Source organism: Cyanistes caeruleus, chromosome 1, assembly GCF_971803275.1.
Source record: "Cyanistes caeruleus chromosome 1, bCyaCae1.hap1.1, whole genome shotgun sequence".
Lineage (NCBI taxonomy): Eukaryota > Metazoa > Chordata > Aves > Passeriformes > Paridae > Cyanistes > Cyanistes caeruleus.
The window spans coordinates 138383887-138398693 of record NC_141701.1 but is presented as its reverse complement, the minus strand read 5'-3'; the positions used below and the strand labels follow the sequence as shown (position 1 = coordinate 138398693).

The window sequence follows — 14807 nt, the reverse complement described above, 5'->3', positions numbered from 1 at the left end:
TCAGTTGTAAGCAGTTAATACTCTACCCAGTATCCTAAAATTCTAAGTACTGGAAAGGATCGGCATGTTTGCTGGCATTGCAGACAATACTAACAGCACAAGTCTCACTGTTCTCTGTTCTTGAAGATGATAATATGAGGGTCTGGGTCTTCTAGTGACTGTGGCTTTCAGTTTTCAGCTACTAAGATATGACTTGGTAGAACACTAGTAATAGAAGTTCACAAGATCATGAAACTTCTTATTAAACTTCTGAGTATTCTGAGCTGAGTAATCTTTACTGGTAACTTGTATCACTTGAAGGTTGGCCAAAAGTCAGAGAATCTATGGTCTTAAAAGTGGCATTTCAAATCTGTTGGAGTGTATGTGGAAGTGTATGGTTTGTTTTTTCCGGGGCTTTTTTGTTTGCTTTATTGATGTACTTCTTAATTATAGGTAGTGATTCTAGATAGTGTAACTAACGTCCATTGAGTGTCATGAATAACTCAATCTGAAAGAAAGCAACTGTTCAGAGGTGTCATAAAATTAAGACATCTCAATCTGGCACTAATGGCTAACTCATGCAATAACTATCCTTTGGCATCTCTGCCTGAATCTTTCCTGCTGTAAAACTGCTGGTGTTTTTTTAAAACTGGACAACAAATAAGCAGACTCTTGCGCATGTGAGCTGCTGAGCTGCAGCTACTACAACCACAGCAGCTCAAACCAGCTGAAAAAGTGCTCAAGAACATTGTGCTTGTGAAATCTCAGTACTGGGAGAGTATTCTCGTTTTTTGATTTGCAAGTAGGGAAGAGTTAAGAGCTCTGCAGATAAAGGTGAAATTGTTTTCATTTATCAAAATGTGGTGAGAACTGTTGAACTTGCTGTCCATGTTCCTTTTTTCTACAAATGTGATTCCCTGCAATATTTTATTGCATATAACTCTTAATGTTGTTTAACAATGTTAACACTAATTTTGCTGCAGAGTTTTAAGATGGTATTTTGTGAGTTGAAGGCCTCTGTCCCCAGTACTTTTTAGTTCTTTCAGAAGAAATGTTAGTGCTCTATAAATAGTATGGAACTAGTTCCAAGAACAAGAATGTGTTTTGTTTAACCAAGGGTAACTTTTACTATAGGTCACTTTAGCCAGTATAGATGCAGAGCTTCAGAAACTTAAGGAAATGACCAACCATCAGAAGAAACGAGCAACAGAAATGATGGCCTCCTTACTAAAAGATCTTGCAGAGATTGGAATTGCAGTAGGAAATAATGATGTCAAGGTAAGAGTTAATCACTGCTGTCTTCACTGCCATGTATTAAACACATACATTGTGGATAGGTGGGGGCATTTTCTTAGTATGGTAAAAATTATCACCATAGGAAGCTTTATGTATGTTAATAATTTGGACACAAGCTTCTCCATTTCTTATATTGTGAATTAATCAGGTCTCAGATAGAATTTGATTATTCATAGACAAGGAAGAGCAGGCATGATTTTTTTGTCTGAAGCAATGTTCTCATTCATGTTATCAAACTGCTGTATGAAGTGGTCTTAATCAACAGTTGGAAATCTAATATTGACCTACAGTGACGATTGGGATGATACTTTTATTAAAAACAGGATGAGGACATGAAATAAAAGAAGTCTAGAAGATGGCCATAGGGCAAGAATGTAAGCAGTATTAGAAATCAATAGTGAATTGTATTTCCTTCTTCAAGCATTGTCTTTGTGCAAACTTCTAAATAATCAATCAGAAAACCTAGATACCAAAATGTATCTAACACCAAAAGGTGTTTTTGGTTTTGTTTTTTTTTTAAGTTCTGTGTTTATCAGTTGAGGCTGGGGGATGTATTCTAGCCATTAAAATGCTCCCGTGCACTGTTAGTTCGCTTTTGTTATCTGAGGTTTCTAATGTGCTGTTCCACCCTTTTCAGCAGCCTGAGGGAACTGGCATGATAGATGAAGAATTCACAGTTGCAAGACTGTACATTAGCAAAATGAAATCAGAAGTAAAAACAATGGTGAAACGTTGCAAACAGTTAGAAGGCACACAAGCTGAAAGCAATAAGAAAATGGAAGAAAATGAAAAGGAGTTGGCTGCCTGCCAGCTCCGAATCTCACAGGTAAATATTTCTCTACAGTGTACAGTGTTCTTTATAAATTAAATTCATTAACCTGTCAGGGGAAAAAAAGTTGCAGGGTTTTTTTGGCACCTAACAAAGCACAGGGAGTGAACAGCCATAAGACTCGGCTGTTTCTTTAGTACTCTCATCAGATTGGATGCTTCTAAGTAATTCAGTGTGACAGGATGTCAGAATTTCTGCAATATATCTGTAGCCTGCTAGTGCTTTTGTAGCACTGGTATTAAATACTGGAGCCCATGTGTTCTCCATCACAGGGTTCTTTACAAATACAAGTCTTACAGAAGCAGTTGCTAGTGGGCACTCTGCCTGCTAATGCCCCAAGCTGGAAGTGGGAGAGGTAATAGAGTAAAATTTCAGGAAGTTTGCATAGCAGATTAAATTTATTTCTAATGTGAGAAAGGCCATTTTAATGTGATTGTTAGAAAAGTAATGTGATTTCTAGCACTTTTGAAAACTGTAATCTAGATATGTAGTTTAACATTTCTCTATTTTGTTTTTCATACACATAATAATCTTTTTTAACATCAGGAGATGCACGTTTCAGGGCAATCTTCTAAATACAGGGGCCTCTTTTGCCTTTGTTAGTCAAAACATCTCCCAGCCAAAAATGTATTTCATTCCAATCCAGAATAAAGACATTGTCTTAAAGGCTATGTTACAGATCTACTTGAGTAGTCATATTCTTCTCAGAGTCTAGTTGGCACCATTTTTGTTTTGAGATGAGGTTAGTTGTTGTGTGAAAAATAAGTATGAACTGTTAATGCAGATGTAATTCCATAGTACCTAGTTCCAAAGCAAATGAATCTTTTCATTCCACAAGCATGAAGCCAAGATCAAGTCACTGACTGAATATCTTCAGAATGTGGAACAGAAAAAGAGGCAGCTGGAAGAATCTGTGGACTCCCTTAATGAAGAATTAGTTCAACTCCGAGCCCAGGGTAGGACTGGCCTCCCTATAGCACCACCATTTTAACAATACAGTGATAAATAGGGACTTGCTCTGTTCTGTTTAGGTTGAAAGGTAGAACTATAGGAAGGCTTTTTGCTACAGAACATGTGGAATTAATCTGTGGTAAAACATGTTGGCTGTTTGAAAGAACTGTTATTAATAGGATTAAAGATGTTACTAATTTAATTAATCTTTGTGGTGGGAGGGGACTTTTTCCAAATCTTAAGGTGTTGGCAAGGGAAGGGGGAATTACTGCCATCATGCATGTGATTGTGTAGATAGCTGGCTGAAATGTGTTTTTTGTTCTCTGTCCTTTCTAGAAAAAGTCCATGAGATGGAGAAAGAGCACTTAAATAAGGTTCAAACTGCAAATGAAGTTAAGGTAAGTCAGTTTTATTAAAAAATAAGAAAACCCTAACAATCCAAATCCCTACAGAGTGTAGTCTGGTGGTAACTCAGAGCATTTAATATGTTCTGGTTTCTTCTTATAGCAAGCTGTGGAGCAGCAAATTCAGAGCCATCGTGAGACGCATCAGAAACAAATCAGTAGCCTGAGGGATGAAGTTGATGCAAAGGAGAAGCTCATCACTGAGCTTCAAGAGTAAGTACTTGTCATTATTTTAGTGGTGCCAAATGTCTCTGGACTGTGCAAGTACAGAAGCACAGTACAGTGGAAGGATGTGGTAAGAGTTTCCTCCAGAACCATCCTCCTGTCTTCCATTTTGTTACTGAGTATGCTGTCTGAGCGTTTCAGCTGAGAAAATATTTACTTTCTGTGTTTAGCCAAAACCAGAAGATGATGCTTGAACAGGAGCGTCTGAGAGTTGAGCATGAGAAGCTGAAGGCAACTGATCAGGAAAAAAGCAGGAAACTTCATGAGCTTACGTAAGTGATAAGGATGCATTACAAATGTGTGTGGGGAAGACATACCTTATAAACTAGTGGCCTAATATGTTGCAGCGCATCTCACCTTATTGTATGTTTGTTGAAGAGGCCTTCTTGAACCTTTTTTAAAACCTTTGCACTGTGTGAATACTTAAAACAGGAAGTAAAATTATGAAAGATATGAAGGCCACAACTGTCTTTTTGTTATTATGCTATGGATTAGAGTAATTAACTTTTAAATTTGCAGCCAAGTATTGCATTCTGTAATACTGCAAGACCCTTCTAACAATTCCCCTGAGCTCTTTTTCTGCTTCTTCTGTTCCCTTATTCTTTTTATAGTTCTTACATGATTTAACTTGTTAGGTGGCTCTAATTGGTTTATTCTTAAACAGTTGCATGCTTCATTGATTAACTAAATACAATGCTTTAGTGAATTAGAGACTCAAAAGTTAGTGTAAAAATGGAATTGCATTCTGATTGCAGGTAAGTATTCAAGTCAAGCTTGAAAACAGTTCTCAGCCTCTAGAAATCCGACGTTAATCTCCTGGAAATCTTTCTAAGTGTATAAATTGTAACCCCTTTCTGGCACATACAAATTTATCTTTACAGAAGCTAAAAATACATTGTACTTAAAAGTACTTTTTAAAAAGTGATTTTTGGCTATGTTTAAAACACACACAGTAGTTTTCAGGGGCTTTTATCATAGAGTTTGAAGTAATCAGAGGGACCTGACTGGTAACTAAGAAGCAATATTTGCCTTTATTTTTTTTTTTAACCTTTTTTTTATTTATCCTGTTTAACTGACTAAAGTTTTAACAGTGCTCTGGTCTTGTGAATCCAACTTACTTTAATTTATTTATATACCTCAATGATTGTAAAACTTACATTAGCTACAATAGATTTTCTTGTCTTGTAAAATTTACTATATATAACACATTATTGCTTTCTATTTCAGTTTGCAGGCTCAGGTACATCTAGCATTGACCACTTTAAAACACTTGCTGTATAGGAATGTTCCTCTTCAAAGGATTTGCAGAGAAGTTTCAAAAATTAGTTTTTTGTTCTGCATCCTCCCCTAGCCTTTTTGAATCCAGTCATTTTCCACTGAATATCATAAATGTGCATGGCAAATGACAGACCAGGAGCAATACAGATTATTCACTATAATTTTTTTTCAGTTTGAAGTTCTATAAGAAGCCTGGAACTACTTATCCAGAGACATCTGGAAAATGGATAGGATAGTGACATTATTTAGAATATTTCATTAGATCAAATCTTTGCTTGTTTAACAGTGAACTACTAGGGAAACTAGTAGGAGAAATGTCAAGAGGAAAAGATGCTTCTTTTAACTACTTAACAGGAACACTTCATTTTTGTGCAGTCCTTGGCCTCTATTCTAATCTCAGGTCATAAAAAGAAAAGTCCACATTCCTTTCCTATATTCTGTCATCTTGATAACTGCACTGACTTAGAGTTCTGCAAACATTTCCTGTGCAGAAAATGCTTTCACATTAACTGGCAAGACAGCAGCTCTGTACACTGATAACAATCAGGTTATATTCCTGTATACTGACATGGTTGTTCACGATGCTGGTTTTGCCAACGTGTTGAGGCTAAGGTGTTAAAAAAAACAAAGAGAAAATTTTTAATCTGACAAATGATACTTGTCATCTTGTCTGGTCAGAGCTAAGAACATTTGTAAGATAAAATGTCCCCAAATATTCACTCCAAAGCTGACTCTGAGTCTTGTCTTTTACTAATCTAGAAACTTTTATAATTTATTCATCTGAATATATTGTTTTATATTCAATATTAAAAGTATGTCCCTCTTTTCCTTTTGTAAGTCTCCCAGTCCCACCACCCTCATGTTGTACGGATTTCTGAGTGTCATCTACTGGTTGTTATCTTTAATTTAAGACTTCAACAAAAAGGCTTTTTTTTATTTGTACCATACAGTGTTTATTACTCTAGTCCTCTAAAACAGAATTCTAATTTTTCTAGGATATTTCAGGAATAATTTATTCTTTTTTAGGGTTATGCAGGACAGACGGGAACAAGCGAGGCAAGATTTAAAGGGTTTGGAAGAGACTGTGGTAAGATAGAATATATTCCAAGGCAAATGTCAATATTTGTCTCTTTTTTTTTTTCTTTCAGAGTTTGTTTGGGTTGTTTTGTTAATTTCTTGTCGTTAACTGTAGGCAAAAGAACTTCAGACTCTTCACAATCTTCGGAAGCTGTTTGTTCAAGATCTGGCTACTAGAGTGAAAAAGGTAATGTGCTGTAGTTAAACTTGTTGTTTCTGAGAATACTGTATGAATTTCAGTTCAGAACTAAATTAGGAACTACAGGATTGTTTATTTGGTTTAATTTTTATGGCTTGATCTTAATATTCAAGTTCAGGTTTGTGCTCATCCTCCTGTCTCCCTCTCCATGCCTTTGTTACTGCAGAGTGCTGAGATCGACTCAGATGATACAGGAGGCAGTGCTGCACAGAAACAGAAGATTTCCTTCCTTGAGAATAATCTTGAACAGCTTACAAAGGTTCACAAGCAGGTACAATGAGACTTCATTTCAAATTTTAATAAAACTACTTCAAATCCATTATTACAGAAGCAATTGCCTATTGGTCATAAAGTAACTTTTATAAGTAAATACTTCCACATCTTAAGTGTGTCTCTTGATACAGGAAAACTTTAGTTTTTATTATTTTGTAACATAAATTAATTAGCTGTTTTATGTGGGTGTATAACAAAATAGCTGCACTTAAACTGAAAGGGATCCAAGTTTGTGTTTAGACTTCATATATGAGTCTAGGGACTGCTTGCCTGTCTGATGGAAGAAGTGCCTCTGTTGGGTAGCAAGTTCTTCCCCAGTAACTGATTTTCAAATGACAGTCTCAATGTCACTGACCTCCAGAGATTTACTAAAAGCTTAAACAAAACTATAGTAACCCTACTGCTTTAGCTCTTTAGGGGTGGGGAGGATATTTAGTTAGCTCTCCCTATAGAGATACCAAGAAAATAATCACTTCTGGTTTTGTAGCTGGTACGTGATAATGCTGATCTTCGCTGTGAACTTCCTAAACTGGAGAAGCGACTTAGAGCTACAGCTGAAAGAGTGAAAGCCTTGGAATCTGCACTGAAGGAAGCCAAAGAGAACGCTTCTCGTGATCGCAAGCGGTATCAGCAAGAAGTGGATCGTATAAAGGAAGCTGTAAGATCCAAGAATATGGCCAGAAGAGGACATTCAGCTCAAATTGGTAAGTAAAGACTCCCTTGCCCCCTAAAGCTTCATCTGTCTTCTACTTTGTTTTTGTTTGTTTTTGCATATGTGCATCTTTCAGCCCTCATTGAAGGTGCACATATCAATGTGATCTATTTTCTACTGTGGGGTATATTCTGGTTTACAGACTGTGTATGGAGGTGGTACTTAAAGGTTGTTTGGCTTTGTATTTATTATCAATGGCTTTGGAAAAGGCTCACCAAGCTTGGATTCTGGCCTGAATATGTTAGATTTCGTAGAAGAAACAGCATACTGCATGTGAGTCTTAATCTCTTAGATCATTCAAATTTCTAAGAGTGAATAGGTATTTCAAGGCAACAAGAAAGACTAAGCTGTCACCTTCAACAACATCATTGACCTGATCTGCCGGGGCAGAGGGGCAGATAGAAATGCACAATATCCTGAGATCTTTAGTTACCTTTTTGGTTATTGGTTCCGAAAGATACAGTATCCACAGCCCTCTCTAGGAGAAAATAACAGAAAAACAGGAGTGGGAAGGTGGGGACAAAATAGTCATATTCCTTTGCTCCTCCACCTGCCATTACTCTGTCGGGTGCTGAGGATCGAGAAGGTGTGTGACCTGTGGAGGACTGTGCACATTACACTACAGCTGTAGAACCAAACGAGTTCAGTCATCAATACACTTCTCTTAAATGTTAATGTGGCTGAAATGAGCATTGCAGTTAAATTTTGCTCATACTCTGCAGGTCTGCAAAGAGCTGTTGCAAAATAGTTATAATTTTTTTGTCCCATGAAGTGGCAGCTTGCAGGCACTTTTCTGTCATAATTTTCTCTCAAGCAGTCTTCAAGAAAACAAACAATTCTCTGGTGAGCTTACCTGAGGTATACAGCCACTTGTGATTAAATGTCTAAATGAACTAGTCATGTCTTCCTGGAGATCAGCTTCCTATAAGGCAGTAATTGAGAAGTGTTTCTTTGCTGCAGCTGCTGCCTGTAGGTTCTTTTTTACCTACTGAAACTTTGAGTGCTTCTCTTTAATATTACAGAAGTTTGTGAAGTCCTACACATACATTATGCGTGTTCTGTTAAGAGCCAAGTGCAAAACTGATTGAAACTACAGTTTGTTAAGTGTATGCAGTTTATGAACGACCTGTCGAAACTGCTAAATTTTTACTTTGGCTATAGAGCAAGGTTTATATTCATGTGGTGGTTGGTTGATGAAGTAATGTTATCTGTGGAGTGCTGGTACACAGAACCACCTGCAGAGAGTAACTAGTGACTTCATCCATCAAGTAGATGTGGGAAGGACAGCAAGTATAATGATTCCTTACTGATACATAACTCTCAGGGAACTGTCTAGTGTTGTCTTATTTGAGTTCTTATTGCCAAAAAATAGGATTCATAGAAGGCAATACATTAGGTGGGCCAGGTAATTGTTTTGAAGATAGTCTTTATCAGAAACATTGTGAGCTTTAACAGGGAACAATAAAAGCAAAACCTTGTCTGTTTTCTAGGGTTTGTTGTTGATGACACTAATCTGTTATGTTCTCAGAATGCCATCCCCTATAAACTTGTTTTCTTATTCAAAGTGCATTCAGTTGTGATTATTACATTTGGTTAGTGATATCAGTAAATTTTAATAATCCAAGGTATTGTTGTGTATATATTTGTAAGTCACATTTCTTGTCATGCAGCTAAGCCTATCCGCCCTGGCCAGCATCCAGCGGCTTCTCCAACTCATCCAAGTGCAATTCGTGGTGGAGGTGCGTTCACTCAGAACAGCCAGCCAGTTGCGCTGCGTGGAGGTGGACGGCAAGACAAAGTGTAAGCTTGTCTTGTAGCATTTTTTAAAATGTGTGATCAAACTACTTTGTATTAGGTTTGTTACAGTTCATTCTGTGGCATAAAGTCACTTGAATAGTCAGATTAACTCCTCTTTACAGAATGTTATAGCCAGTGGAATGGTGTAATGTACACTTGACTAAAGATGCTGCTGCTTTTCTTCTAAAATTGTAAAATAGTAATTCTCATGATGTTCTGCAGGAGTAGAACAAAATGTGGGAACAATCAATTGGAGATTGTTACCAGTAAAAGACAGTCCCCACTGTCTGGGAAAGGAGTGGACATTTTAAATTATTTTGGCTTGCTAGTATCTTTTAAAATATGGTTTTCTTCAGGAAAGCATTCATTGATGAAATAAAATTTATGGAATTTTTACATGTTATTTATTTACTTTTCTGACTGTGCTTGCACACTGTTTCATGTGTCAATGATTTGGAATTATTTAACAGAAGAATTCATGTCCTCATCCAGTAAACTTAAAATGTTAGCCGAGCTAAAATGTAGTTACAGTAATTGAAATTAAATGTGCACACACTTTAAAATATCTCTGATCTCCAAAGTAATTACATATTGCATGGGATTTAATATGTTTAAGTTGCTTCATGGAATCATCTCTCTTTTTAATTAATATCTGCTTTATAGTTGGTTGTGCTGTTGTTCACCTAACAGTTTTGCTTTAGTTTATATTCTCTGTTGTCATCTTCACTTTTAAATGTGTCTGTAAATGTCTTCCGAGAGATTCCCTTAGTTAATTATCTGTATCTTCAGTTTGAAATACATCTAAAATGGGATGGGGTACTTGAAATCTGGGTGTTCCTCTTCTGAAGAGCTTCAGAACAGCTTATGTGAATCTTGTTTCTATTTGTTTCTTTTTGTTAGCTGACTCACTTTTCCAAGCTTTCTCTCCAATTCAGAGAAAACTGAACTGTAGTACTTGTCAAGGTACCTGGTTCAGTAATGTCTCTTAGTAAATAAGAGATTGAACTCATAGGTACCTCAACCTTGAATAAAATTTGCCTTGAATGACCAAGGAGTTGCCACTAGCCAGGAAAAGCAGCAACAGTCATGGGAAATGGAGCTGGGCTATAAGTGGTTTCTGTCTGTAATGTTTACTCCATTATTGCAGTCAAGATTGCATACCCAGTCAGTTTGTCGTGCTGTAAATTTGTTGGTAGCAGACAGCATTGCTTAAATACTTTGTGTTGTGTGATTTCATATTTTAAAGTGGGTTTTTTATTAGCACTTACCTCAGTGGTTTAAGAACTGGGCTCCTAAAGGACATGTAAATAATGATATGGTCTACTGTAATTGTAAGTAACTTTGCTTTTTTTGCCTTAACTCTGTTTTTTTTCATTTGCAGTTGCTGAAAAGTAAATGCAGCATTGAGGAGGATTGGATATTTTGTAGAGGGAGTCATTCCATGACAATAATCTCTCCTTTTGTGGGGACTGTAGGATTATTTTTTGAAAATTGTATAAATTATACCTGGCCTGTACAGCTCTTCCCCCTTCTACAAATTCTGCTAACTGATTCCCAAAAAAAAACAACTAGAGTGCAATTTTGGCGTCTTGAAAAATGACATGTTACTTAAAGTGTAGCTCTGCTTATTACACAGTTTGTCTTTCATGTCTTAAATTTAGTCTGCACTGTGCCAAGCTGAATGTACGTTGAGAAAATCTTAGTTCAAATTTTCTAGCTTAATTTGTGTACATCTTGTTGTCTTAGGGAATGTGCAACAGTGTTTAAGTATACTTTGATTTTTATCACTTCACATAACACTACATGTCCCACAGAATTAGGGCGGCACTCTACATTACAGTTTCTTTTGGAATGCTGCATAGAGCATTGGAGCTAACTGTGTTTGTACAGTGTGAGGATCCTGAAGTGCCGATGACAGCTGCCACGAGGCGCCGTGACACCACCGACCTAAAGAGTTCAGTATGACCGAGGCTCTGTAACTGTTACCGAATTCCCAGCCACCGGGTGACTTAGAATTAAATACTGTACAGTAATAAAAGTAAACCTGAGTTTACAAAAAAGACTTGGCAATGGATTATCCTATCTGTCCTCTTCCTGGTTTTGCACAAAGTACAGTCTGGTGGAGTGAAAACATTCTGCTTCATTCTGATGAGCCTGTCTCTCCATTTGTCTGCATCTGTGATGGTTCACTTTTGCTATTTTGTAATAGTGAAATGAGGGCAGTCTGAGCTGTGACTTTATATTCCACTACATACAGTACTGGAATTTTTGGCTAAAATTTTAATTTTCAATTTAAAATTTTTCAGCAACAGGCCAATGAATTCAGATGCATAAATAAAAGACACAACTTTTTTAAAACTGATGTATCCAGAAATGCCAGAGGCATGTTTAAAATAACAATAAAATAAAGTGCTACCCTGAATTGTATTTGTAATCCATTTGTAAGTAGGTATATGAAATGTCCAAAGTAGTAGTTGTTGAATATTTTTCTTCTCTTTGCAATAAAGTCCTGTAAAGTGGCTAACAAAATGAAACACGGGGTTTTGATTGATTTTTTTTTTTTTTTTCCTTTCTTGTTGTTGTTGTTTTGAGCTCCGGTACTGTCACTGAGCTGAATCCGGGGTTTAAAGTTTTATAGTATAATTTACTTAACTTATTCATAGGATTTAGCCACTATAATTTTTAGAACAGCCTTCTTCTGTATAGAAACTAGTTACCAGGTCTTTAAGAAAGAAGAAACTTAGTATTGCTGGAAAAATTCAATGAGTTTCTCAGACCTGGTTGATACAACTTTTTGTTCTGGCTTGAGTTTTTTGCTGGGTATTCAGTTATTGTGGAAACAGTAGAAACTGTGGCTGTTCAGACAGCAAATCACTTTCAATTTTTATATTTTAAAATAGGCAAAATATTTATATTATGATGAAGTATTAGACCTTGAACCACTTTTTTTCTATATCTACAGTAGTCTGAATTTTTAATAGCTTGATTTTTAAAGGTTGAGTGTATCAGTTGGAAATCCCACTATTTGGAGTTTTCAGCTTTTAAGAGTTTTCTTCACTAAGGTCGCCAAACACTCCAAACTTGCAGTTGTTTTAGAGCACAGTTGAAGGCAGCATACTGAGGGGAAAAAAATAAACAACAAATATTTTGAATTAAATTTCTCATCATGGAATCAGCACTGTCCATTATCTTTCTCAAAGTTAACTACAGGTTTTCAGGCCTTCATTTGTTAATGTGCAATCATAAAAACAAAACAACACACTCAAATGAAGCAGGATTTTTTTCTCATGCCTGTGAATGGGAGTTTCATTCCTGTAGGTAATTGTCATGGGTTTTGGTGCTGAAAATTGCTGTGTTTAAAAAGTTAGATTGAATAGTAACTAGTATGTAGCTCAGTGTACATCACCTTTTTATATTTAAACTTTTTTTTTTTTATTTTAAACCTTTTATGAAGTTTACCAAGAACTGCCTCTTAAAATGTAAAAAAAAATTAAAAAACACACAACTTTCTTTGCTTTCTGGTTTGGCTGTCATAGGTCAGCCAGACACGACAATTACTGTATTTTGTAAATGAAAATACTCAGTCTATACAGGGAATGTTCAACACTGCTATTTCAACTTGCAGTCTTTGAATAGTTCTTATTTTTATGTTCCTCTAGATCATATTTTTAAAACATGGTTTAGGATAGGAACTTGGTGAAATAATATTTATTTCTGGTGAACAACTAAATTATTTACATAACTTAAATGCTGACTCACTACTGTGTGTAACTCTAAATTTGACATGAGGACAAGTCTACCTGTGGAATCTGATTTAACTTCAGTACACTTAAGATGCATTAAAACAATTGGTTTGGGGAAGACGCCATATAGTTTTAACTTACCTGCATGCTGTAAATGTATTTGTGTTTAAATAAAGAGGAGAAAAACCTTTGAACTTCTTTGTGCATTTATTCCATTTATTATCTCTATGTGTGGTCAAATGTGATGATGCAGCAATCTTCTCAAGGTGTGCTGTGTTGTCCTTGGGGTCTCCTGAGTGTGGTGCCACTTGCCTGTATGGTGATGCTCAAAGTTCTCCTTTTATCCACATGCTTGGGACAGTTGTTTCTAGAATCCATGTCAGCTTGGTTGGAAAGAAATCAGCATGAGTTATCACTTGCTTTGTGAATCTCTCTTTTTTCAAACTTGGTGTCTGCTGATTTGGTTGGCCCCTCATTCTTATTGAGAGAGATTAATAATCCATTTCAAGTATTTCTGTGCCTTCTAGACTCTTGTAGGCTTCTTTTCCTTTCCAGGGATTCATTTTCCTTTACCAGTATCTGTAATAGCTGATTCTACTTTTCCTTAGTGCTGTTGAACTGATGGGGTTTTTTTATGGAGCAGTGTAGTTATGCAAGGCTGCAGTCAACTTCTGGATAATTTCCATAGAAAAAGATTTAACTAGAAGTATAGAACTTTGATATATACATACATATATATCTATATCTATATATATCACATAAAAGAGGTCATGATTTAAGTCAGCCAGTACAATTATGTAAAAGCAAAGAACTCAGGAGGGGGAAATTGCATCTGTTCAACTGTGCAGCAGTGAGCTGATCTACACTGTAAAATATTCCATAGTGTATCCTGTTAATAGAAGATGGCTCAGTCACAGAGCTCTCTTTTTGAACAGATCTCTCTAGCTGCTAGGATATGATCAACTCAGACCTCTTTAATTGCAGAAACCACTAAGGGATGCTCAGAAAGGAAAGGAAATCTTTCACTCTAAAGTTTCTTATGAGCAATGGAATGGTCCAGAATTACTTGTGAAAGTGAGCAGAAGATATTACTGCATCTCTGCCAGGGGAAAGCTGTGGCTACCCGCGCTGTGGAACTGAAGGAGTTCATTGGCTGGCCTAGGTGTTTTCCCCCTTGAATGCACCCAGGAGTTTTAACACCCATTTAGGAAGTGTCAGCATGAATCACTGTTTAACATATGCTATGTGCAACTAAACTGCCACTTACTGCGTGGTAAGGACGTAATAAAACCTTGCTAAACTACAAAGAAAACACCTCTGGAGGATGATTACTGAGGACTGATGGCTAAGTCAGAATTAGCCTGGGGAGTTTTGAGCTCTTGAGTCTTCCTGAAGTCCGCACGGTGCTGTTCATTGTTTTATCTTTAACCAGCCCTTGCTGGGGGCAATGCTGGGAGAGCAATTTGAGCCGCTGACTCCTCTGGGTGTTTCGCTGCGAAAGCTGAAGGGGCAGAGGGAACCAGTCAGTCAAGTCAGCTGCGCTGTCCAGTGTCATGGGCAGAAAAAGTTACGTGAAGAAGGAAAGTACAGTAAAAACAAAAAAACAAAAAAAAAAAAAAAGGAGCCTATTTGCATTTGAAAATGAAAGTAAGAGGCTAATGATTATGAAGGGAAAGCTGAGGTGTGGAGGTGTGGCAGATGTACACCCTGGGATGTCCTGCAGGCCGTGCTCTGCACGGTGTGGGCACAGCGGTGTTGTGGGACGGAGATAAATCCATCACTGTCTCCACCTCCAGTACCGAGGGAAGTGTTCGTCTGTACCTGCAGCAAGGAGAGCAGCATAACCCACATTCTCCGCGTTCCTGAATCTACAAAACTGGGCGTGGAAATGACTCGGAGGTGCCCCCGGGTGTGTTATAAAAAGCTATTTCCAAAGCTCATGTTGTGAGGAACAAATGCCTGGAAACCTCCGTGCTGTAAGTCAGCTAAATTGTCTCCTACAATTGGAGACAAATACACTTCACAGCTTATAACAGCGTATTGA

The 14807-nt window shown here is 37.0% G+C and overlaps 1 protein-coding gene across 2 annotated transcripts in view; it reads left to right on the top strand.

The window, feature by feature from the left end:
* Positions 1-12957, top strand: part of KIF5B (kinesin family member 5B) — a 33483-nt gene extending 20526 nt beyond the window's left edge. The window contains exons 15-26 of one of the 2 annotated variants that reach the window (XM_086863101.1): positions 1114-1257; positions 1916-2101; positions 2943-3060; positions 3392-3453; positions 3563-3672; positions 3855-3956; positions 5989-6049; positions 6155-6226; positions 6405-6509; positions 6999-7215; positions 8894-9023; positions 10402-12957. In XM_086863101.1, coding sequence (XP_086719227.1) covers positions 1114-1257; positions 1916-2101; positions 2943-3060; positions 3392-3453; positions 3563-3672; positions 3855-3956; positions 5989-6049; positions 6155-6226; positions 6405-6509; positions 6999-7215; positions 8894-9023; positions 10402-10408 — 1314 coding nt within the window. In that variant the 3' untranslated portion in view covers positions 10409-12957. Of the gene's footprint in view, positions 1-1113; positions 1258-1912; positions 2102-2942; positions 3061-3391; positions 3454-3562; positions 3673-3854; positions 3957-5988; positions 6050-6154; positions 6227-6404; positions 6510-6998; positions 7216-8893; positions 9024-10401 lie in introns of both variants that reach the window. The other variant, XM_086863092.1, reaches the window with a different exon arrangement.
* The last annotated feature ends 1850 nt before the right edge of the window (positions 12958-14807 follow it).